The following is a 24,480-nucleotide window of genomic DNA, read 5'->3' as shown; positions in this document are numbered from 1 at the left end:
CCTGAATTTAACAGATTCAATAAAAACCAACTTTATAGATTTAACAAAGCTGCTCTTACTATAGTCAAGCTACCTTTGTTAATTTTACAAATGTCTCTAACAGATCCTACAAAGGTCTCCTTACTTAAATCTACTTAGAAGACCTGCAAGATCTGTATCACCATTTTTTCCCGTTCAGACAGTCGTTCAGAACACTGTACGGTCCAAAGTTCCCCATAGCATTTAATCTTCTAGCATTCGATCATCCGGAACGGAGGCAAAGAACTGTTGACCAAGTCGACCATGGCCTGGTCCTTATCGCGGTTTCGTGAAAATCATCCCGGAAGCTAGAGCGATTCGGGGCTGTACCTCAAAATCCGGGAAGCGAACGATAGGGAGGCTCACGTGTCGTTGGAACGGAATGTCTCTCCCGCACGATCGGCTCTCGTGTAAACGTAACTGAAATTCAGCACGGAGGGCGTCTTTTAAAATTAGCCTAGCCTCCCACGGTGCCGCGGTCACGGCGCGAACGAGCTCTTAACGCGGACCACGCTGGCTATTAATAAAGCAATTACAAGGGCTATGACCGGAGCTGTTTCTTACTCGCTCATGAACCTGTTACTTTCGATCTGACGTCTCCATTAAAGCTTTTAGTTCCTAATGGAGATATCGGGTTCAGCGATTCTGCACGACGTTGAACACTTAGATTAGCGTCGCATTCCGGGCACCAATGGCTTCCCTGGCTGACTGAATATTAATTAAACGGATGAATTGTCTTGGTTGATAGCGATAACTTAGCGCGGAAGATGGTAGCTCTACTGAAAGTGCTTGAATAATGTGATATATAGCTAAGCCTTGATTATTTGAGCAAGAATATGAACTAATTCTATCATTATAAAGTAAAGTGACATAAAGCACATATTTCTTGCCTACTTACTTTCTAAAGAAGGCAAAGTACCAAACCTGCAAAGTACCTATATTGTAATTCCATTACGTGAAGAACAGGTTTCTTTGATTCAATTTGTTTCTATGAAAATCGTTTTATCTTGTAAACTTTCATTCAAATTATATAAAAATTGTTTATATCTTCTGTTCTTACAGTTTTTCAAATAAACATTTTTCATTTATGACCAAAAGTTTTGGTTATGTAAAATATTTTATGGTAGTGTTCTCATTTACTCAAGAAAATGGTAACAAGACAAAGCAAAGAGTATTTTTAATTGAACACAAAATTGTATTCAATGTATTTTAAAAGATGTAATAATACCGCTCAACAAAATAGTTTTTATAATAACGATCACACAAAGTTTAACTGCGTTGTTTCATATAATGAAATTCCTCCTTTGCATACTTGATATTCCTTTCCTTAATAACTTTCCCTATCGTGCCGACTCAGGTTTTAATGAATTCTATTAAAATGCATATTCTCATATTCATTTCTTCCCGAAAATAGATGTCATTCTTTCGTCCTCAGTTAACTCAGACCTGGGAAAAGTATATTCAAAATGAAGAAAAAATATTATCTAAAATCCCAAATCTAGAAATAATTCAGAGATAAATGAATTAAAAAATAATTTCTACTTAAATCAAATAAAATAAACTAACGTATAATTATTTCAAAGTCGCTTCCAACAAAAAAAGTGAAATATTTTCTAAATTCTAAATAATCATTTTTCAAACGTTTTATTAAAATATTGTCACACTTTGAGTGAATTTTCATAAACTAGAATCATTAAATTCTTCTTGGACAAAGTCCTACAAAATCCTCAAAATACTACTGCTCCATTTGGTTACGAAACAGGCGGTGTGTTACTTATGATGTGACATCGAGCGATTATCATATCGGTGGCGGGTGGTGGATTACACGTGACAGCAGAATATCTTTTTCGCGATTGAACAGCCACGATGGAATTGCTAACGCTGTTTAGACTCGAATTTCGAGATGCCTGACTCAGCAGTGCACCGTTTTCGAACTGTCAGGAACCTCGAAATACGATAAGTCAGTCAATTAATAGCGTAGCGCAGATTGAAAACACATTCTTTGATTACACCACCATTGATTATTTAACTGCAGTATGTCAGGATTGCCTAAAACGTAAACTCGATACTGCATTATTATTACACAGGGAAGATTATTATTCTAGATCAAAGGAAAGTATTCTGTTCAATGTAGAATGAAAGTTAAAATATAAATTAGAGCTTCTAAAATTTGACATTAATTGAAATGAACAGTTAAATATCATTCAAGCTGTCTAAATAAATTATAATTTAATAACTAATTATTTTGACACAACTAAATTAACTCGAATACTATTTAAAACAACGAATCTTATGACACAATATTTTTTTATGAAATTTGCAGTGTATTTCAAGTGTAAAAATTCAGTAAAACGTATGCTTTACATAAAACATTAAACAGTCATATTTCGATAAGATAATGTGACTATAGTCGTAGCTCACATACGATTATACACGATAATATTTAGTACACTCGGAGTGTACGTTTTCATAATCCTTCATTAAAAAATTCTTAATGCTCTTTATTCGTCTACTGCAGTCGTTTTATCTTTATCCTCCTTTCGGGAGAAATCTTGCTTCCTCATATTTCACAAACTTTAAAGGTATGGACCCATTACTTGTCATCGTATAAGTACTGTAGCTTCTATTCGTACTTAACATCATAACGAGAACCTTGCTCAAGATAGTATTAATAATCCTGCTTTCAGCGTTGTTAACTTTATTCGTATCGAAACATTCTAACATAAAGGCATGGTTTACAGAATTATTTATAAAGGACTGTCCTATTTTACAGATTATATTTGAGAATTTTGTTGTGGTATATGATTGCACGTCTGTTGCCTTTTTCAGAACGAGAACCATCAGTATGTATCTTGATGTAGTCGACAAATTCTTTCATTGTTTTGAGAATATCGCTTTGTAGTGCAGAGTCTTTGTAGTCGATTAATACAGTTTAACAATTCAGTTATTTTAGAGAGTTCTAGCAACCATGATGGTTCTTTTAGGAATTGGTGGATTTTTACAGTTGGGCGTTTGAGAGTTAAATCTTTAATACATCTATTCGCTCGAACATAGAGGGGTTTTAGAGTGCGTGGCTTTGTTTCGTAGATTTCCATATATGTATCTGGTTGATCAGATGTTATTGTAAACAGAGTTACTAGGCAGAACACTGATTTTTATTGCGTATTAAACACATAGTCTCATTCGTCAAAAGTTTAATAGTAATTTATTGACTTCACTTAGGATGCTTTAAACTGGGTTTCATTTAAATGCTCCAAGTGCAAGTCGTAAACCCGTGTTGTGGATTGAATTTAACATATTTAGATTTCTGGGTGTAGCTGAGGCATAAATGGTACATCCGTAATCTAATTTGGATCTTATACATGCATTATATGTATTTAATATTTATTTAATATTTATTTAATATAATGAGTTTATTTGCTCTCTCATTACATGAAGCGATGGATTTGATATTCATGCGTGTTATACAGGTACTTTTTAAGTATTTCAGATGGTGTGACCAGATTATTTTTTCATCGAAATATAGACCTAATATCCTTACAATATTCAACTTTTTCAATTCGTCATTGCCAGTGCACAATTTGATCGAATTGTTGCAGTTGCTTCTTAAAAAGAGTATAAATTCAGATTTGGCTTTAGAGATTTTGTATCCTGTTTTTTCTCTCGAATTAGTAATTTTGTTTGAGGAATCTTGGATGATAGCTTGTGTAGATGACAGATTCTTGCCCTTACAAATTATTCTTTCACGCCAAACCATATCCTACGCTTTTTCAAGATCTAGACACACTGCTATTACGTGTTCGTTATTGGCAAAAGCATCACATATAGTTATTTCAAAATTAGTAAGATGGTCTAAAGTTGATCTGAATTTTCTGAAGCCACTTTGGCTTAGTGAGATGATCTTATTGGTTTCAATATGCCACATTAGTCTTTTTGAAAGTGTATGTAATTAAAAAATAAAATCAATCAAGCGTCTGTGTTCAAAAGATTTAAGGCTTAAGCGTTTTAGTATCGACAAATAGCTGAGATCGTCGAAAGTCATGGGCTTACTTGAGAAACGAGCAATTAAACGTAAAAATTTACGTTGTACACGTTCTATGTTTACTAGCAGATATTGACGATACGATAACTAGGCATTAGAATAGTACTCAAGAAGTGGTCTAACCAAAGAGCAATTTGAAGGTGTTAATATTTCTAAAAGAGTTAGACGTTCTAAAAACAAAACTAAGTGTCTTGGATGTCTTGTTAATAATCTTGGGGATGGTAGTAATAAAGGTAAAGTCCAAAGAGAATATTACAATAAAATCTCTGATATTGGATTATGATTTCAAGCTGACCTGAAATGTAATAATTAAAAATGGAGGGGAAGTTCAAACGAGTGAAGCAACTAACCGAACATTTGTTAACATTCTATCTAAACGGTTGTCTAATATGCAGTGGAAGTTTTATTTATTAGCCATTTTAATTTTTGATATAACTCTCACCAAGAAATACGGAACATTTTAAGCTCCAAACAGAATTCAGATTTAGATAGATAGAATTTAGGATTTAGAATTCCTATAGTAATTACATATACTCTTAAACTTTCAGGTGTGATTTGATTACTTACTTTTAATAACTGTCTCGACTTTATTAAGTTTTAAAATTTCAGTAGAATATTCTACGAACTTGTAGATAAGAGTTCAGATTGTAAGAAGTTCTAGACCAGAATAGTGTCTCTAGATCTCACTATTCTGAGGCTCACGAAAAGCCCAAGAAATTCCCCATGACGCCAACGCTTTATTTCGCAGATCCTTCGCAATGAGTTCAGAGAAACTTGATGTGGCTTCCTTCTTCATCCATATGGGATGTATTTATCGACAAAATTGATGATCGAACCGTCAAGCCACAGTTTCACCACTCTCTCGTCCCTTTTCTTTATCCTTTTCTTTGGATGAGTTAATAACGTTAATAACGTTATACTTCAGTTACCATTTTGTGAGGTCTATTGGAACCTTGGAATTTTTAAAAATTAGGTAGATGTACGGTATTTTATCAGTGTTTTCGAATTCGTCACGTACAAGAAATTTATAAGGTAAGAATTAGAATCGTTAACAGTTTCATAAAGATTTAACCAAAAATCACAACGTACTAGGCTGAAGTCAAGATTTTTCTTAAAATTAATATGATCGATCTAATCTAATTTAAGTTTATAATACGTTTTATAATATAAACAACTGAGCTGTTTTTGTATTTATTTGATAAATTATTTTTAAAAAAGTTTACTTCATTTGATTCAATTCATAAACCACCAAATTTAATATGTACATCAATGAATTACTGACTTAAGTTTTTCTTGTATTTAATATTCTATACACTGTTCGTACTAATTTTATCAATTCTAATCTTCTACTATTTTCCTTCTAGGCTAAATAAAAGTCACTTGTTAAAAAGTAATTTACTCCAAACAAATTAAACAAATATCTGTATATGAGACATTTGAAATATTAATTTAATAGATATTCAGTAGATTTATCTAAAAATTGTACCTATGGGAATTTTTAACTAAAAAATTGAGGTTTTTTTTCATTTTTATTTATTTAAAGTATCGAATAAAGAAGTGCAACATTGAACGATTATTGACGTATTCTGAAAAACCAGAAGGAGAAAATTGGCTATTCAAAGATTGCGTAAGCCAAGATAGGTTCGGTGTATCGTATTGGACCATAATCTTGCTCCATAATAACGCGAGGCCACATGTGGCAGCATAGAATGGCAAAAAATTGCAACAAATGGCTGCGATATTCTTCCTCGTCCCCTTTACTTGTCTGACAGATTATCATCTATTTAGGCAGGCTGAATAACTTTCTCGATGGAAAGCATCGAGTTAATGAAGAAAGTGTGCAAAATGGATTCGAGAGCTCTACTGAACACAAAAATAGAGAATCCTTTTATGTGTAATTAAGCGCTAATTGCTCGCGGTTAATTTCTGAAGACGAGCCTTTTAGCTTGTTAATTTTATATCGAGTATGAAATGCATGAATTAAACAAATTAAACAGTAATTAGCAACGATACACGTTATAATAAGTAAAGGTGAATTAATCGTTAGAATTTTATTTTTCGTTACTAACTCTTCATGAAATTTAATGACGCATAGCGTCGATTACGTAAACTTCTGAAGAATTTCGTATTTTACTATTCTAAGCTTAACAACATTTTTTTAATATCCTATAAAGGTACCATTAGATTTCCTTCAACTGTTCATATACGTGATGGTCCTAAAATTAAGATACTTTTACAAAATTAATGAATTGTTATTTGAGTATCAGTGATTCCCAGCCTGTTTCTCTGCGAATGTATTCACTCTCTATCACATAATTCTTCATCATGTAACAGCGGCAACCTTCAAACAAACTTCGGCTCAAACACTGTCAAAATTGCCACGTTGAAGGACGGTATCATCTTCCCAATTTTGCAACAAAGAAACCCTTTCAAAATAGCCGTCGCAAGTGTACGATGGGAAGTTGCCCCAAGGGGTGAATCAATTTCGAAACGTCTCCTCTCTGCGCTTGATTTAAGATAAAAACGGAGCACTGTGAAGTATAATACCAAGGCTGGCGCAGTCTAGGTACGCCACAGCTAGGGTTTCACAAATACGCGTCCACGACTTTATAGCAGGGTCTGTTGACGCCCCTTTTCGATCAGAGAATCGTGGTTAGCGAACTGCCGCCGAAAATAGAGAACCGGGTTAGCATCGATGAGAAGCGCGGCTTAGCATTAGGGTGGAACGAAACATAAGGGCAGAATTCTTTCATTATTTATGACTATTAATGGCGGACAAAAGTTGCCTTTCATAATAGTGTTTAGGCTGTCGATAAATCTGAAGTAGATTGAATCTGAAGGAATTTTCGGGAAGGCAGCAAGTCACTTAGTAATTATCACTTCTATTGGCAATTTTTGTAGTGTTACTTTAGTAATCGAAACTCAAGCTTGACACTAGTCTTGGAGTTTCAAGCCATTCAGAAGTTATTGTTACTATTAGTAAGTTGACGAGTCAATTTTTTCTTAAAGAATTGCGAAATTCGACTGACTTTGTTCTGAGTTCGTTCTTAATAATTGTGATGGTGATGTATTGTGCAATAGTCTATTTACACAGTATGAGTAGGTGTGAACAGTTTTAAAATATATAGGTACTTAAATACTTCTTCTATTTATAGTCGGCTTGGATCCCAAAGGGTGAATTGTGTATGGTCTACTCCCTTGAAGTTCAACCGAGAATAAACTTCTTTGCAGCCAGGAAATTGAATGAAATCTTCGAGATCCTTCCCAGTGATTCCTTTTTAAACAAGAATTACTTTATTCTTTTTTTTTGCTTGGTAGTGATGGTTGCTGGGGGTAATGTACACAGCCGCAGTATTCTTAACACGTTGACTATTATGCTAAAATTCTAGTACATTGGTAATGATTCCAACGAGAAATTATAATATTTTTAAGTCATCTACTAGTTATATTCTCTAGTGCTCCCCTTCTTCTAGTAACTGCCATTATGATTTTTTATTAATGTCAATCATAATTGTGTAACTTGATGATATCCACAATTATATAACAATTGTCATCTATGTACGAGTGCTATGGTAGCCACAGTAGATAGTCTTAATAGATGACGTCTTGGAAAGGAGAGGGCCCTTCTGCCTGCCAGCCACACTCGCTATAATTTCCCTATACTAATTTTATTTCAGAACGAAACGAAGATCATCCTTGACCTAAGAATATAAAAAAATATTAAATACAGAACTTTTTAACTATATCTAACAAACATCAAATTAAAACTTCTAGAAAAAGGAGGAAGATACTTAAAGAGACAGAACACAGTTGCACAATTTCAATTTTTTCGTTCCACCCTACTTACAATTAGCAATTCGTAAGCCTCAGTTCAATTTCTTCTCACTGTCCTTAAAAAGTTTTCATTTCGCCTATGTTTCGACGAAAAATCTTCCGAGCTACTGCGGTAATACACTCATTATCACTTATCCAATTGCGTGGGAAACTGTTCAATCAAACGCCAAGTGAATCAGCGAAGCAGTCATTGAAATACATTGCAACACGGTTTAAAGTGTTTCGACGATTCAACCGAAGTTCCAAAGTAAATAACGCGACATGTGATCCAGGGAGGCTTTTAAACTCACGCGATTGACGGCCCAGCGTCGATTCCAGGACTGGTCGTTAGGAGTATCGGCTGGCATTATTGCGAAGATATTCTGGTAATACGTAAAGACTCTAAAGACGATCGAATTTGCTGCACGAAACGAGCCGAAAACGTACCATTAGCGTACAGATTTAGCTAGTGCGCGTTTCGAGCGTTTATCAGGAACTGCAGGCTCTCCCTCCGTTCACCGCTGATGAGTAGCGATCCCTTTGAATACATTTCTATCACTTTCGTTCGTCCCCCACAGCGATTCGTCCCTGCCGACCGGACGAAAGGATCGAATTGTGAGGATTCTCACGAAAACGACGTTAACGCCCGTGGGCGTGCCCTGATTTTCCACGAAAATCATTTCTGTAAATTACACAGCTCACGCCGCAACACGTTAATCCTTGGCAAACTTTGGGTCGCGAAACAATTCGTGCGAGAGGCTCGTTTCGAATTTTTGCGTTCGCCGACCATTTTGTTTTAGACGAGCTTGCCAGTCACGATAACTTGTGATGTATAGGGTGTCTATAAAATAGTTCCGTTCCAGTTTAGAAAGAAACTGAATAGAAATAACAACGAAGTCAAGTTGTGACCTGAAATCCTTCCTCAAGTATGGGGAGAGAGGCTATAGCTATGGGCCTCACTCTTTAAGAGGCCTCAACTTTACGTATGCTAAAATAATTTTGTTCCTTTTAATAATAGTTTTGAAAGAGCTTTGGAATTTACTTTAGTCCAAGAGTTGAAAATAATTATTCTTTATAAGACACTTTAAAAAGGTTAGGAATATTTTAGTATAGTATACATACATATACAGGGTGTTTCCAAACATGTAAGATATTTTTGAAGGATATATTCTAGACACGAAGACAATGAAAAAAGTTCATGTGCACATGTGTCCAAAAACGCTTAGTTTTTTAGTTATACGCTATTTTATATTGCGTACAGTATGATACTTTCTTTACGACCTATCACTGTGTACCACTCATTGAAGGAGCCAGTATATTCCTAGACCTAGTATGATCTTAAAGAGGTTAGTACACCATGCAGGCAAGAAATGGGTCAGCATTTTATGCAATGCAAAATAGCATGTAACTAAAGAATATATGAACATATTAACATTTTTGAAGATATGTGCACTTGAACTTTATTCATTGACTTTGTATCTAGAACATATCCTCCAAAAGTGTCTCAAGTTTTTCTTATTTTTCACGCGATTTGAGATAGCGTTTTATGCAACACAAAATAGCGTATGACTAAAAAAAACTAAGCATTTGCGGACATATGTTCATAAGATCTTTCTTCATTGTTTATGTATATAGAACCTATCCTCCAAAAATGTCCCACATGTTTGGAAACACCCTGTATACATCCATTGCCCTGCTACCCAGGTAAGTACCTACAGAAAATTGATATTTTAAAGAGTGTGAAGTTACAAAGAGTCCCTAAGAAGATTTGGAATGAAGATTATAGATTATAGTAAGAGTATGCGGATACCCTAGATTTCAAGTTCAGTCGGTTCGGAATTTTCTTTCAGGGTCAAGTCTGGAATAGCAAAAGTATGAAATGTTCGGGTACTCGTGATTTCGTGCTTCTGAAGTCTAGACTGAAGTCAGTTAGGAATTAGAAGTCTGGTAGCCGAAGTTACGAGTACCGAACATGGCAAACTTCCGTGATTTCGGCTGACACGAATGCAACTTCCGATATTCGCAGTCACGGATATCTAAAAACTGAATTCTTTTTTATTGATCAATGATTATTCATATTTATTTATATTTAACTCTCGAATGACCAACTGTTTGAACTATTACACCGCCAAGCCGACACTGAGTTAAAATGATGTAAGGCTAGGCGAGAGCTAAAACTCAGAAATCTGAGTGTACTTTGATTTTTTCGGTATTTGTAATTTACATTGTACTTGTACTCATATTGTTTAATAATATCTGTTTTTTTTCTTTTTTTGAATTTTAGAGGATCTGAAAAGATGCTTGCTGTATGTAGTTTGAAAAATTATTAATATTTTTATTGAAATTCTAAATGTAGTGTGTAGTATAAGAAAATATGAATAAATCAAATCTAAAAATAGTTTGCTCAACTAAAATAATCTCCCTTTAATATTTGTAATTTCTGAAAAGAATCTCGTCAGCCAACAAGATACAAAACCACCTTAAATTAAAAATATTCTCACAATCAGGCTAGACAGTATCAGTACGTTGCACCCGGCTCACCTTGTACATCAGTTGCGATCATCATTCATATTGATTCAGACATACAGATCAGCGTAATTTTTTACTGCTTTATTTAAATCATTTTTTTGTCCGTCTCACAGCTGTTCAGTCGCAGTCCATTCAACAATTAAACCCGTCTGTGCACCCGTGTAAAAATTATAATGTCAAGGTTGTGGACACGTGATTTCTGCGAAACGGAGCCGCTGTCTCGACTACAAAAGAATAATCGAACATTCACACCCACACATGAACAGTTCCGCGCGCGTTACGCGTGTGCATGTTTACCAAATCAGGATTAACCGAGCCATTGACTCTTTCACCTTCAGACGGGACTACTGATTCGTGGAATAGGGCGGTGCAGACGGTTCGAACATAAAAAAATGCGATCGTGTATGAGCGCCGACGTAATATATCTATATTTATCTAGAATGCATCTCGCGTCTGAGAAAAATACCACAGTGAATGACTCGTGAAGATTTTGCCAAAAGTGATTGAATTGAATTTTTTAGTATGCAGATTTTCCATTTCTTGTTGGTAGAGATAAAGTCTTTAGAAAATTTGAGTTAAATTTTTATTAGTTAAACCTTTTTATAAATCTTTATAAGTTAAATGTTGTACAGAGGTACCTAGTTGTAGTCACATTCATTGAATTTCATCCGTCGAACAATCCGGAATTATATGACTATTCTACAGAGGTTAAACAAATATAAAACCAAATAAAATGGCTTTCAAACTTAAGTATTTGATTATTTGACTACAAATACCTAATACATATTTTCATTAATTGTTTGTTTTACATGCATTATTAACATTTTGGTATTTGTAAACCTGATGGCCAAAAAGTTACAGCGAATTTACTAAAGATTTGTTAAATTACCATATTCCAATGAAAAGGTTTGGCCACTGGCACGAGAAACCTGATCTACATAGCATTCAGCTGCCACTGAAATTATCGTCTTGTTACCATGTAACTACAATGTAATTTCCTCTTATCTGACAACTGTTTATCATAAATGTTGCTTCTCGTTATTATTCACGCTATAATTGATATTCATTTGACGAACGAATTCATCATCGCTGAGAAATGCACTAGTGGGACAGATCGCTGATTTTGTCGGAAGCCTAAAGATGTCGCTACAGGCTAGAGTGAAGATGAACCTATCATTGGAGAATGTGCGATCTGAAAAATCCAGTATGAGAGAAAACTGAAGGCGTAGTAGTCATAGAAAGTTGACGAATCATTTAGACTGATTATCTAATGCAGTGAAACTCTAACGTTTAGACTGGTACAGACCTGGACGGAATCATTGGAAATTTTATATCTGTGGCTGTATGATAAGACGATTTATGTTACATTTACAAAAAATTCTAGTTAAATCCTTAATTGACATCTAGAATATAGAATTTATATTTTTAGAAAGAAGAAAGAATATTAAATAAATTTTTTCGTTGAAAAATGAGGGTTTATTATCCATTAGATAGAAACAGAAGAAATTTCAGCAGATCCCACAGGTCGTAATCCTAAATTGTCAACCTAGAGCTATGTCTCTCCTGAGGCAACAACGAAGAACATTTTGTCGCTTTTTGTTGCTGCATGTTCCAAGGAACATTAATTTATAAAAACTTTTTGCTCCATTGAAGCAACATAATCCAAGGAATGGAAGTTACCATTTCAAATGGAAGCAGGCAACAAACGGCGACATTTGTTGCTGGCGACAGAAACACGAAGAAACCTAGAGAAATAGCAAAAGACGTTCCTCGTTGTTGTTTCAGTGGAGGCATAGCTTAGGAATTCAACTAAAGCTCACGTGTTTCCGTCCATGCGACAGAAGTTCACACGAATCTCTACGCCACAGTTAGCAAGTGGTTTCGCGTTGCAGGCTAGCGATCACGTTCTGGCCCCGTCCTAGCGCAAACATTAGAATAGCCCGTTTCTCGAGCAAGCTCGTGAAAATTCGTACACGCTCACCTTCCCCTCGTCCTCCGCTTCCTTTGGAAGGACCTTGGCCCGATTAGTGAGCAGCCGGGGCTTTCTAGTTTCAGCTCTCGGCTTCTTCGCTGTCTGCTATCCACGGTGAAACCGGAGGAACCGTTTCTATTACGTAAACCGCGTTCCTTACTTGCCTCGAACTCTTGGCGACGAGGAATTCGTCGGCTCCTCGTTCCCTTGGGCGCTACCCCGAAACGGATCATTTTTCTACCTCGTTTGTCACGTGCCACTTTGTAGGGTAACAGCCTTCCGCTCGTGCCATTCCGTTCAGCAGCTATTCTCGGACGAGGTATCACTATTTTCTTGAACGAGCAGCCTATAATTGACTGACATACGACCACCATTGCGGCCCGCCATGTTAATGGTTTTTATTTGAACAACTACTGAAATATATATTATCGATCCAGCACGTTAATTACGCGGGGAACAGAGCAACGCCGTCGGGGGTTGCTGTGCGTGGATGTACGTCTTCGATTATTTTAAGGCTGAGTTCGAGGCGTGACGAAAGTGGTGGCCACGTCGAAGCGATAAACTAGTTTGGAGGATTCTGGTTTTTTTTAACCGTTTGAAATTATGTTCACCGCAGAGATGGCGGACGGAATAAGAAGCGAAATTTACTGGGACATGAGTCATTTCACGAAGAAAGGCTATGGGGAAAATTTATGTAGACCAATTTGACTACGCTTTTATCTATTTTTTTATAATATTGTGTGTTTAGAGTGATTAGGTTCACATGAGAAATGAATTCATATACATTTTAGGCTCTGTTTACTTGGTTGCGATAAATGAAATTGATACGATTTTGTGATGATGGATTAGTGAAAAAGTAAGCAGTGTTATAATTAATTATGTGCTTACTGTGGTAACTATAACATGAGTCATTTGGTTGCCATTAAAACCTCTACGGCAAAATCATTGCGTCAAATTCTCACGCGCATGTGCACACTATGTACATACATTCAAATATACATATTTATTATACTTTTTTTCAAAGTCCTTACAGTAGTGTAAATTCCAAAATCGTGTTTTGAATATTTAAGGTTCAAAATTTTTTAATCAACGTCATTATATCAAAATCAATTTAATACTACAACTACCAAAGCAGTCAAAGTTCCAGTCGTAATTATATCTTGTACATTTTGTTCATTATAAAAAATTGATAAGTAAAAGGAAATTGGTCAAACGAACCCAGGTTACATCATTACCCAGTAATTCACGTAATTTATATCCTTCCGAAATATCCAGTCGATTATTCTGTATCTGTATCGAAGCGAATCGCAACTGTACCACCTGTAAATTTCACTCCACTCATCGCAGTATCCAAAATTTCGAGCAAACCGATCCGTAATTAAGATAATCGTTGCTCAGTCCTTACAAGCATGAACAAAAAGCTGTCTTTCAATATTTTAATCTTCTCTCGAAGATTCCTCAGCGAAAATTTCACAGTCAGCTCCCGCGTCTCCGTTTGAGCGAAATTGAGCCATCGCCCGTGAACGGGGTAATTTACTCCGCGGCTGAAGGGTTAATCAGAAGCAGGATCAAACCCGTCACTACTTGCTGTCAAATCAACCGCCCCAGACTGGAATCAACCGCATCACTGTCAAATACCCGGGACCTACAAATTTCCTCCAAAACATAACAGTATCATCAACTCTGCCTTCTCTCCTTTTCAAGTGGTTTGCGTGTAAAATACTCGAAGCGATTATCCCTCTATTTTAATTGTTATTAAGCATATTCTCATTATTATTGAATCCCATAAAACCCACTGAAAGCGCACGCGTATTTCACTCGTAAAATTTCGGGACTAGCTTTTCATTTGTCTTTGTTCTCCTTTCTCCCTCCACCTTCTGGCTCAGTCCTCTCCATTTCTCCAACTCTCCTCCTCACTCCTGTTCCTGTCCTCTCCTCCCTTTCTCCGTTCATACGGGTCTTCCGCAGCATCTTCTTTCGCGATTACACAGGCATAGGGTCGTATATAAGATGTTTCCAAACATGTGAGACATTTTTATAGGGTAGATTCTAGACACGTATACAGTAAAAAAACATTGCGTGTGGTGTGACACTTTCTTCAAGATTCGTGATCGTGGATTACTCATTTCACAGATCGAAATATCTCTGGGCCTAGTCGAATTTTAGAGGATAGAGTACACCATGCACTCAAGAAATGGACCAGCATGTAGGCTAGGGCTAATATTGTCAGATGCCGTGACGAACTGGCTTCCAGTGACATCATAGAGTAGAAAAGTGGGGTACCGCAGACAATGCAATTAAACACCATGCGATACTCCAACGATTTTACTCTACGATGTAACAGGAAGACATTTTGTCCCGGCATCGGATAATACTGGCTAAGGCTGCTCGTCTTCTTTAGTCAGCTCGTCGTTCCACTATTAGTTATTTACGTGTTGCACAAACTTTGCTCTATTAGGTCACTCAACATTCGTATGAAAAGATTGTTAGAATTTTAAATGGTTAAAGAAATAATACATTTAAATCGAACATACCAGCGCGAGATACTGCGCTCTGCTTGCGAGCCGTCAGTTTACCACAGAGATACAACCAGAATAGCTAGATTGCAAAACAGAATTGACAAAAAATTCTTCATTAACGTAGAGAACTAGCCTACGTCATCTATTTGTAACGTAGTAGGGAATAGAGAGAGACTAATAATAAGTTAAAGTCGTTGTTGAGGAACTAGGACTGGGAATAAGCAAGCGACATGTACCTTAAAGTCCCAGTTTCCCATTATTGAGTTTAACTTGTTCCCTCTCTATTTCCCACTATGTCACAGATCGCTGATGCAACTAGTTTTCTATGCCGATGAAGAATTTCCTGACAACTCTGTTGCTGAATAAAATGTCTTTCAGTGATGCCATACAGTGAAAGAATGGGCATACCATAGGTATTCTAGCCACATTACGTGCAATACACCCACTTTTCTACTATGTGATGTCACTGGGAAACATTTTATCTTGGATTCTGCCTACGCTGGAGCTCAAGGAGGTCTAAGGGGGGTATTTCTCCTCTGACACTGCAGACCACGCAAGGAGCGAAAAGAGACGTGTGGCGCGCGAGCAACCAGCGCCAGCTAATCAGACCTATTTTAGGCGATATTAAATACTGGGTAATTAAAAAACTGTTTTTCCAGGCGTAAACATTTGAACTTTTCTCATTGTCCTTTGTGTCCACAACCTATTCTCCAAAAGTGTCCTATGTTTTCGTTATTTTTTACAGATTCTAGGCCAGCATTTTATCTAAGACAAAACAGCGTGTAAGCAAAGAACTAAGCGTTTGCACATGGACTTTCTTCATTGTCTTCGTGTCTAGAAGCTATCTTCCAAAAATGTCCCACATGTTTGAAAACGCCCAGTATACACGCAGGATAAGTAAAGCGTGGTTGAGGCATGTATCGTGTGGTCGCTAAATACCGACTACCATCGAATGATTGCGTCACCGAGGCCGCCCATGAATGAACCGTGTCGGCGCGGAGGCGCACGTGTGCGCGCGGTCCCGCGCGGGAGCCCTCGGCCTCTTCGCGGCATTTAAATGCGATTTAAAGCGAACGCGGGCAAAACGGGTTGCGGAGGTCGCGTTTTAACCGTGAACGAGCGTGAGAACGCTGCGGCGAGGTCTGAGAAGCCCGTTTCGCGCGCTGGGTCCCCGCCAGCCTTTCTTTTTTTCTCTCCCCATCTCCTCCCCGCCTAATCCTCGCGCAGACGAGTTAATTGGGAATTTAGCTGAAGCTTTAGATTGCTTGCGGACCTATCCTCTTCTACTTTGCTCTGCCGCTATTTACGAGCCGGGATTTTTGCTAACTGATATGCCAGGATTTGAATCTCGGTTTGGCGTTTCTATTCTCGATTTTTTTTGGGATTCCACTTTGCTCTTGGGTTGTTTAATAAATTTGTGTCTTTCTTTTAGGTTTAGGGCTGATTGAATGTAGTGTGGAGGAGGACATTTTTCCATGTATCACTGCAGAATGCATGTATCAGGCGTAGTGTCATGGACATATTTAGGAGAGTTTTTCTAAATAATTTTTCAGTTACTGTAAAATGCTTGTGTACCATGTAACTTAGAAAATACAAGGTTTCTGAAAATACAATTTTTATTTCCGTTTGTAGAATAGTTTTGCAGCCTAAAATACTGCTTAAGGGTTACTTGATATTTTCGTCTTGTTTTGATTTGAAAATATGATTTTTTGTTACCTATGGATCAAGTTTAAATTACGCTCATAGGAAATCGTTTTTGAGGTAATCGAAACAATATATAGGGGCAATTAAAACACTTCAGGTAGGCAAATTAAACACCTCGATTTCTTTGGGAGTCTACAAAATTGGTTGCATTCTTAAAATAGGCATTGTGAAGTACACGGAAGAAAGTGATCATATAAATCTTGCAAGTCTCCTAAGTAGATTTAAATAGAATAGACTTTTGTACTTTGACTCCAGTAACAGCAGCTTTGTTAAACCTACAAAATCGACTCTTATTGGTTCTATTAAACTTAAACTTGTTAGAGTACTTCTGTAAATCCTATAAGAGACTTTAATAATTTTAACTTAACATTTTTTTCCGTGTAATTTCGTTAACATTGCCTTGTGAAAAATAAAATCTACATGGGATGAAAACCACAGCTAGAACAATATTCGAATTTACAAATATTTCTGTGTGACTGGAATTTTTAATCTAAAAACAGGCTGGTGATATTGTTGATCCTATTACTGATCAATTTAGTCAATGTACACATATGGACTCTAAATAATATATTCTTCGGAGCTTTTTTATCTAGTCATGATTTTCTTCATTTAAAGAATAGCAGATATAAAAGAGTTACTGATAATATCTATATTTCTGATTCGTCGTTGTTAGTAGCTTTCTAACTGCATTCATAATCACATGCTCGAAATAAACATTGTTACACGCGAATTTTTTAAGAGTAATAATAGATTCACTGTGATCATTAGAATCTTACGTATAATGACAAGTTGTAAATAGCGTCTAAAGGAACTGAAATTAATCAACAACCGTCCATTGGTACGAATATTAATAGTTAGCTATATTTGACATTCACGTTTATCTGATCATTGAAAGTCTGGATATTTCAACGTTATACACTGGGACACTAATGACCAAGATACAACGTCGGTGGTCCTTCATTAAAAAAACAAAAGGGGAAGAAAGTAGACTACAGAGAAGCTGACCAGAAAATATCCAAATCCGTGTTTGCTATCGACACGACGATGCTAACGTTTGAGTACACACTTTCCACGTTTTGTGTAATCATCTCGTGGAGACCTTCGTTTTCGTTGCCTTCGGACGTTCGCACGTGCTCAATTTGCTCGTTTTATCGGGATTTCTAATCGGCTCTAATTTCTGAACAGGGTCTTTCAAAAGCATATTTAATAAAGGGAAATCGGCAATTATTTGGCTGATCAGGTATTTTATGTTTTTATGACGGACCGATACTAATGTGCAAACCTGGAAAAAGATAGTGGAGATAACTAATAGAACACGGATCGTCGATCGGGGATTAATTTACGACTTGCAAATAATCGTTAATTTATGCGAATAATTCACTTAATTACACAGCTGCTACGATAGCCAATTGGTGAATTCATTCTTTTGTGCCTGCTTATGCCGCTTTCTGTTTTATTTGAATATGATGGAAATAAAAATTGCGAAACATCAGTCTTGCGAGGGTTGATGTTGATGTTAAGAATTCGTGGAATTGATTTCGCAAAAATTGAATTGAGAAATGAACTTTCTCACGATACCAAATACATAACATTAATTACTATGCAAACGTATAGCACTAATAATTATAAATTGAAAATAGTTTCTATAGTTCCTGAATTTTCTAGTATGGTAATCATCTACCAAAAGACATAAGTAGTTCAAAGAGAAATATGTGGAAACAGTGCTTACACCTGTGTAAACTGTAACAACTAGCATAGAGACGTTAATGAAATAATAATATAACACAATTGTTTAAATAACAGAAGCAATATACCCTGTATGTGACAAAATATGGAATTTCTAAATTTTACAAGAAGCATTAGTTATTGAATTTAGAGAAAATTTATCTTCCTGTTTATTGAAAAATAAAATTCAGTGTTCATTTCAATATTAGCATTAGGTACACTTATATTAATTGATAATAATTATTAATAAGTATAGGAATTCGTTTCATGTAGGTATGTATTTCTATATTACTCACGCATATTTTTATAATTTTTCTCATTTAATGCTACAATTACCATTAACATTACCAAAAATAGTTAGTAATTTCAAATTTTATATAAAAACTACCTGCTAACATGTTACACGATTTTTATTGCAATGCAAGGAGTATTCACTTCATTACTTAATTGTGAAATTAACCAGTCTGTTTGCGAAAAATGTTTCGTTACCAATAGATAACATACAAATATTCTACTTTCGTCCTAAGTACAAAATATAATTTAAAACTGAATTTTATCTCATCTTATTTTATTTTATTTTATTTCGTACTAGAGCTATACATATAATCAGTTACTATAAATACTGTCTTTTTCATTATTAAAAGCGTATTAATAAAAATTCAAAACCCTATCGATCTTACATAAATTAAGATTCCATATCCCATTTCATAAAAAAAAGGAAACGATTGAAGAACACCAATACATTTATTCAAATTTTCCTATCTTTCCAACACAAAAATATCATTACTGAGCGATCAAGTGTTTGACAAAACCAGCTGTACGATATCTCACAAGATTACTAGAATCCAAAGCGTCAGGGAAAATAGATCCACCGTAAGAAACCTATGTATGATCCCGTATGAAGCGATTTGATTAATTCTGCAGGTGTCTCTGATATACGATGCTGTTAGCACCTGTGATCCTGAGAATGTCCCGATGAGTAACACGCTTTTTTTTTGTTTTGAACGTATGCTTGAGAACCAAGTCACGTCGAGATGGTTTATCGATATCGATACCGCATGCCTGACCAGTTAGATTTTGCACGTCGACGATTTCGAGGACACGGAACTCTCCTAACGCGTTTTGCCTATTAGCGAGTGTCCCAAACGGAGGGCGATGAAGAGAGACAAAGAGAGAGGAAGATTAATTTCAGAACCTGTTGGAGACGACGATGGTGTCGTTCTCTTCTCTTCTTTCCTTATTTTTCTTATTTCCTCTCTTTTTTCCATGGCACGGTCCAGCCTTCAAACTCTTGCGCAAATCCCACAGTTCATTGATACCCAGAGCCTTTGTAACGTAGCTGTGATTTCGTAGAGCTACTGTGTCCTTAGGCTATGAACGTGTAGAAGGGTGTAAGACGCAATCGCGATTCATTCAGATATTGTTAATTAGTAGACTGTAGATTTTTATGCATTTATGGCAATTTGAAATGTATAAAAAGCTAAGGAATGCATACAATATTCAGAGATATAGAAAATATGAGAAATAGAGTACAAGTTATAGTATTTGAAATATGAAGCAAGTTTTTATTTACGTTCGATGGTTTTTAACTGAAATTTAGGTTACATGACGGTTGTTAATAGTGAAAAAGCTCGCCTTTAGTCTTTCTGATTAAGCTAGCTAAAGCTTTCCTTAAACATAGTTAAAAAATACAGACGTAACTTTTATTCCGTTTTAAGGCGAAAGATTTTTTTAATTTTCTCACAATTTAGAATGAATAGGGCAACAATTTAAAACCATTTGAATAAATTCTTAAGGAGAAAATTGACTCAAAATCCGTAACAATAATTATTATTTTTGAGTGATTTGCAGTGGTAAAAGTAGTATCAAGTTCAGATTTTTCAACTAAAATACTGCTATGATAAATATGTTTTATTCAGTATAAGAAATCATAAATGATGATAAAAAATTTTGCTTCAATATCTTATTCTACCTTATTATAAATGCACGATTTTTCCAATGTGCAAGACAAAAAAAGAAATTAGAACAAATTCTTCAGTAGTTTCAAAACGATAAAGTGTGTACACCCTTAGGCTGCTGTTGCAGTGAATGCGTGTTCTGATGAATATGTCCAAATTGTTTATCATATGAGCCAGACAAGTTTAGATATAGTCATCAGAACATTGTTTGTCAGCAAACGCATCCAGTCTAACTGCAGTCTTAATCTGTTTCTTTCTAACGCAGGTTTCAATGATAGTCATAAAATGATAAAATAAATAGCAGAAAAATATATTAATGTATAATATAATACATTCTTTAAAGAACTGTGAGAACATATGTAGAACTCTTTTTCTGTTTGTGAGGAGACTTCTTGGGGTAAATATATTTACATATGGCGTCTCTATTCTTGCTCAGCGATCCTAATATCAATTTATAGAATAATTTTCCCGTACTCTGTTGGTACCAACAAGTCACATTAGAAATTCTTATTAATCGAATTCACAGTCAAGTAAACACCGCTACTAGCCATATATAGATGACATCGCCATCAACATATTAAATGAACGCTACATCCACCAGGCAAGGGTCAATCAAATTTCACAGGAAATTTATTCGGAGGTCAAAGGTTTGCTAATGATTACTCATCTTCTGAGCGGCAACCCAAGAAGAAAGTGAATCACTATGATAAATACAAACTCATCAACAGCTAACTCTGCATTAATGGCGTACAGAATTCACGTAACTGTTAAAGGTTAAAGAACCATAAATTTCCTTCAAACGACTACGCCGCGAAACGAAATCTGTCTAGAAACTTTTCAGGGCCACCAACCAGGAAAGACCATCTTAAAATTGAACGTCGTCGGAACCACTGTCGCTTTTATTTTATTTTACCCGTGCTTTCCTAAAATTAGGCGCGAGCGATATTGATGATACATGTCTTCGTCAGAAGTAGCTCATTTGTCAGGGCACTGTATTATACGCATAAAAGGTGGCGAAGCTTTCTCGTAAGAGAAAGGGAGCGAAACTAAACGGAGAGTACCTACATATTCTTCGAGATCGAACACCCGCGACGTGATTTTCACGCAATCATCGATAGAATTATAGAAAACGATCATTGACTATCCAAGTTAAAAGTTGGAAGTTAAAAGCCGAGGAGATTGACTCTCAGGAAAATTGAATTTAAAAAAGCAATAAAGTAAGAGAGTACCTGTCTTCACTTCCTATCTCTTAACAACTCTTCTTATTTTTATTCGACAATTTCCTCTTATAACGCAATGAAAATGAGACGATCACGTTGGATGATTCAGCGGGAGATTGATAGGTACATAAAGCAATAAACCAGATCTCATAACGAGTTATTTGGTCTGAATTAACCAGCCATTGCCAACGTGGGCTTTTCGTTAAAGCACAGGAAATGGGACGTTGAAGAGAATATTTTATTATATCGCACTATTATGAGGAACCGAGATGAGTTGAAAATATAAAAGTCTTAAGAAGAGTAAAAAGGAAATTTCTATCTGCATAATTATTTAATTTAACGTTAACAAAAATTTACTCAAGAAACTGTTGCTTAATAATAATGATAATTTATTATGACATTAATCACTCTTAGAATAAGCAATTATTAGTAATCCTTACATTTAATATCATTTTTCATAACTACCCATTTATTTCCAGAAAAATGATTATATTGCATTTCTTGTTTCTATAGGTGTGTAAACTCACGCTGCAAAAAAATTTATCTATCATTCTCTATCCGTTTGCATAACATTCGGCGTAATCCCCTATCAACTTGCATGATGTAAACTCGATCACAATGGATATTAAGTAAAAGATAGTCAAGCATTATCCAATAACTGTCAATGGAAAAGCAGAGTAATGCTTGTCGAGTAAGACAAGCGACAACCTTTCGGTTAATTAATTTAAGCCCCTTTTCTCTGAACTTCTTGCAGAAAGTCCTGGACCAACGACTGGATAGCAGGGTCGATGGGATGCTGGATGCCGGTCTGATGGAGGAATTGCTCGACTTTCATCAGCGATACAACCAGCAGCGAATTGAATCTAGCGAGTAAGTGCACGAGTTATGACAGTAAGTGCTTTACGTCACGCGAGCCAGGTTGCCCGTTCCAAGGATTTATCCTTTTATTCTTCTTCCGCTTTTGTTACGAGTAACCTATCGATGCTCGTCAAAACATCTTAAGTCATTTACTGGGAAACATTCTTTAACACCTTGGCTTGAATAGTTAATTTGAAGCAAATGTCCCAATTTTCTAGTGTTCTGTATTAAGGTTCCTACTCATTTCATATTTTTTTAACCAAACATTTTTAAGTGTTTAAGAATTTTTATGGCTCAGTATCATATAGTTGTCACTATTGAGGCTTTTGGTGTAAACTGCATCCTGAAAGAAATTTCCTACAAATTCTTAAGCATTGCAGTTGCTAACCTCATTAGTGGTTCCAGTGACTGATACTAAATACATTTGTATAAAAACTAAAATTTAAGAGCCATATCTCCCAAAAAAATGCAGATACAAAATTCTAATTTATAGAATATACATAGAGGTAAATACATATAGCCCAATTTTGATACAATTTTTGGTAAAGTTTGTAAAATGTCCTGAAATGTCGTGGCGACACCTTGTAAGGACAATTTGTCAAATGAATATATCTTAAAGAAAAGATTGATCAAGGTTTATGGTAATATAAATTGTAATGTGTAACAACAATAACTGCTTAGAGACATGTGCACGACTCTATCGCAATCTTTTGGGTAGCTCAGTTAAATTGTTACTTAATTTTCAAGAAAACAAGATAGCATCACATTAAGTACAAGTACCATTTTTCTTTATACTAATAACTCAAAATAGTATTTTTTTGAGTTGTGCTATTACTGCAGTAAATAAGTAATACACAATATCAATGAACAGTGGATTCTATTTGTCTGGGCTTCATTCATGTTGCTCGTTTGCGTTTGTTCGTTAAATATAAGTAGGCAATCGCGAGGAAATAAGAAATCGCGAGCGCGTCGACCGGATGCTCTCGAGAAAATAAAGTAGCCAGCCGCGAGGAAAAGTACTGGCCTTCGTAGTCGTGCACGATCCTTTATCGAAGAGTACCGTATGAAGGGAAAAAAACTCGACCGAATGATAATCGCGTTATCATGGTATCTAGTACCTAGGAAGCTTGAAGCTGATACCTGAATAGCGGTTCTCAAGCCTTAAGATAGGGGTAAATGTCTTGCTACTTGACTTTCATGGTTTCCATTTCGTTTCTTTCTTTCTATGTAGTTTACATAATCTATTATATCGAACATTCGCTTACTCGAAATCTAGAAATCTTCCATATACTTTCAAGGCAGACACACAGTCCAGCAGGTCATGTACACGTGCCATTATTTAATTTTGCTTAATGAAACCTTTTTTATCTTCTACAATTTGAAACTGTTTGTTGTGCCCAGTTGCATGAAACATCCTGTATACATTTTAACATTGTTTCTAATAAAATATGTGTGAGATTTTTCTTTATATACAGTAGAAATTAGTTTATTAATTCACTTTTGATCTGAATTATTTTTTATAATCTTTGTTAGATTTTTGTTGTTTGCAGACTACAAATAATTAATTGAATAACAGGAGGGAGTAGTCACGTTCGACTGTCTTCATCAATCAATAGCAGACAGTAATTATATCTGAGAAATAATTCATAAATTCATGGTAGATAATCTGCAAGTAACATCATTATTACATATATTAATTATTATATTGAACCTGTCATTTCTAAGTTTGAAATTTGATTAGTTATTGTCAATTAGAAGCGATAATTGAGCCTGACCACTCCCTAACAATTAGTTGACTACTGCTTCTAATTACCATGATCATTTTCAATAATCAGATAAACGGAAGCAATCAGTACTCAATTAATTACTGCCCAATTCAGCTAACTGCATTACAATATGCTAAATACTTGGAAAATATTGCGTCAAATATCGAGCATGCAGTGATCCCCTAGCGTACCGTTACTTCGTCGCGAATCCAGAATTCCATGTTGTTTGTAAACGACAATTCCACGGTTTCTTAGCATGCACGTTTGCAGCAGGGGTTCGACTTACACGTTCTCATCGAGTCATCGAATTCCACGAGAATCGAGTAACAGGCGTTAAATGTTTCGCTGCGTTTCTC

At 35.7% G+C, this 24,480-nt stretch overlaps 1 protein-coding gene across 1 annotated transcript in view; it reads left to right on the top strand.

Moving 5' to 3' along the window:
- Window positions 1-24,480, top strand: part of LOC143184444 (tRNA dimethylallyltransferase) — a 153,422-nt gene that overhangs the window by 115,145 nt on the left and 13,797 nt on the right. Inside the window, exon 5 of the mRNA XM_076386674.1 lies at window positions 22,255-22,370. Coding sequence (XP_076242789.1) covers window positions 22,255-22,370 — 116 coding nt within the window. The remainder of the gene's footprint in view (window positions 1-22,254; window positions 22,371-24,480) is intronic.

Source organism: Calliopsis andreniformis, chromosome 10 (genome assembly GCF_051401765.1).
Source record: "Calliopsis andreniformis isolate RMS-2024a chromosome 10, iyCalAndr_principal, whole genome shotgun sequence".
NCBI lineage: Eukaryota > Metazoa > Arthropoda > Insecta > Hymenoptera > Andrenidae > Calliopsis > Calliopsis andreniformis.
Note: the sequence above shows the minus strand (reverse complement) of the source record. Positions and strands in the feature narration are given on the sequence as shown.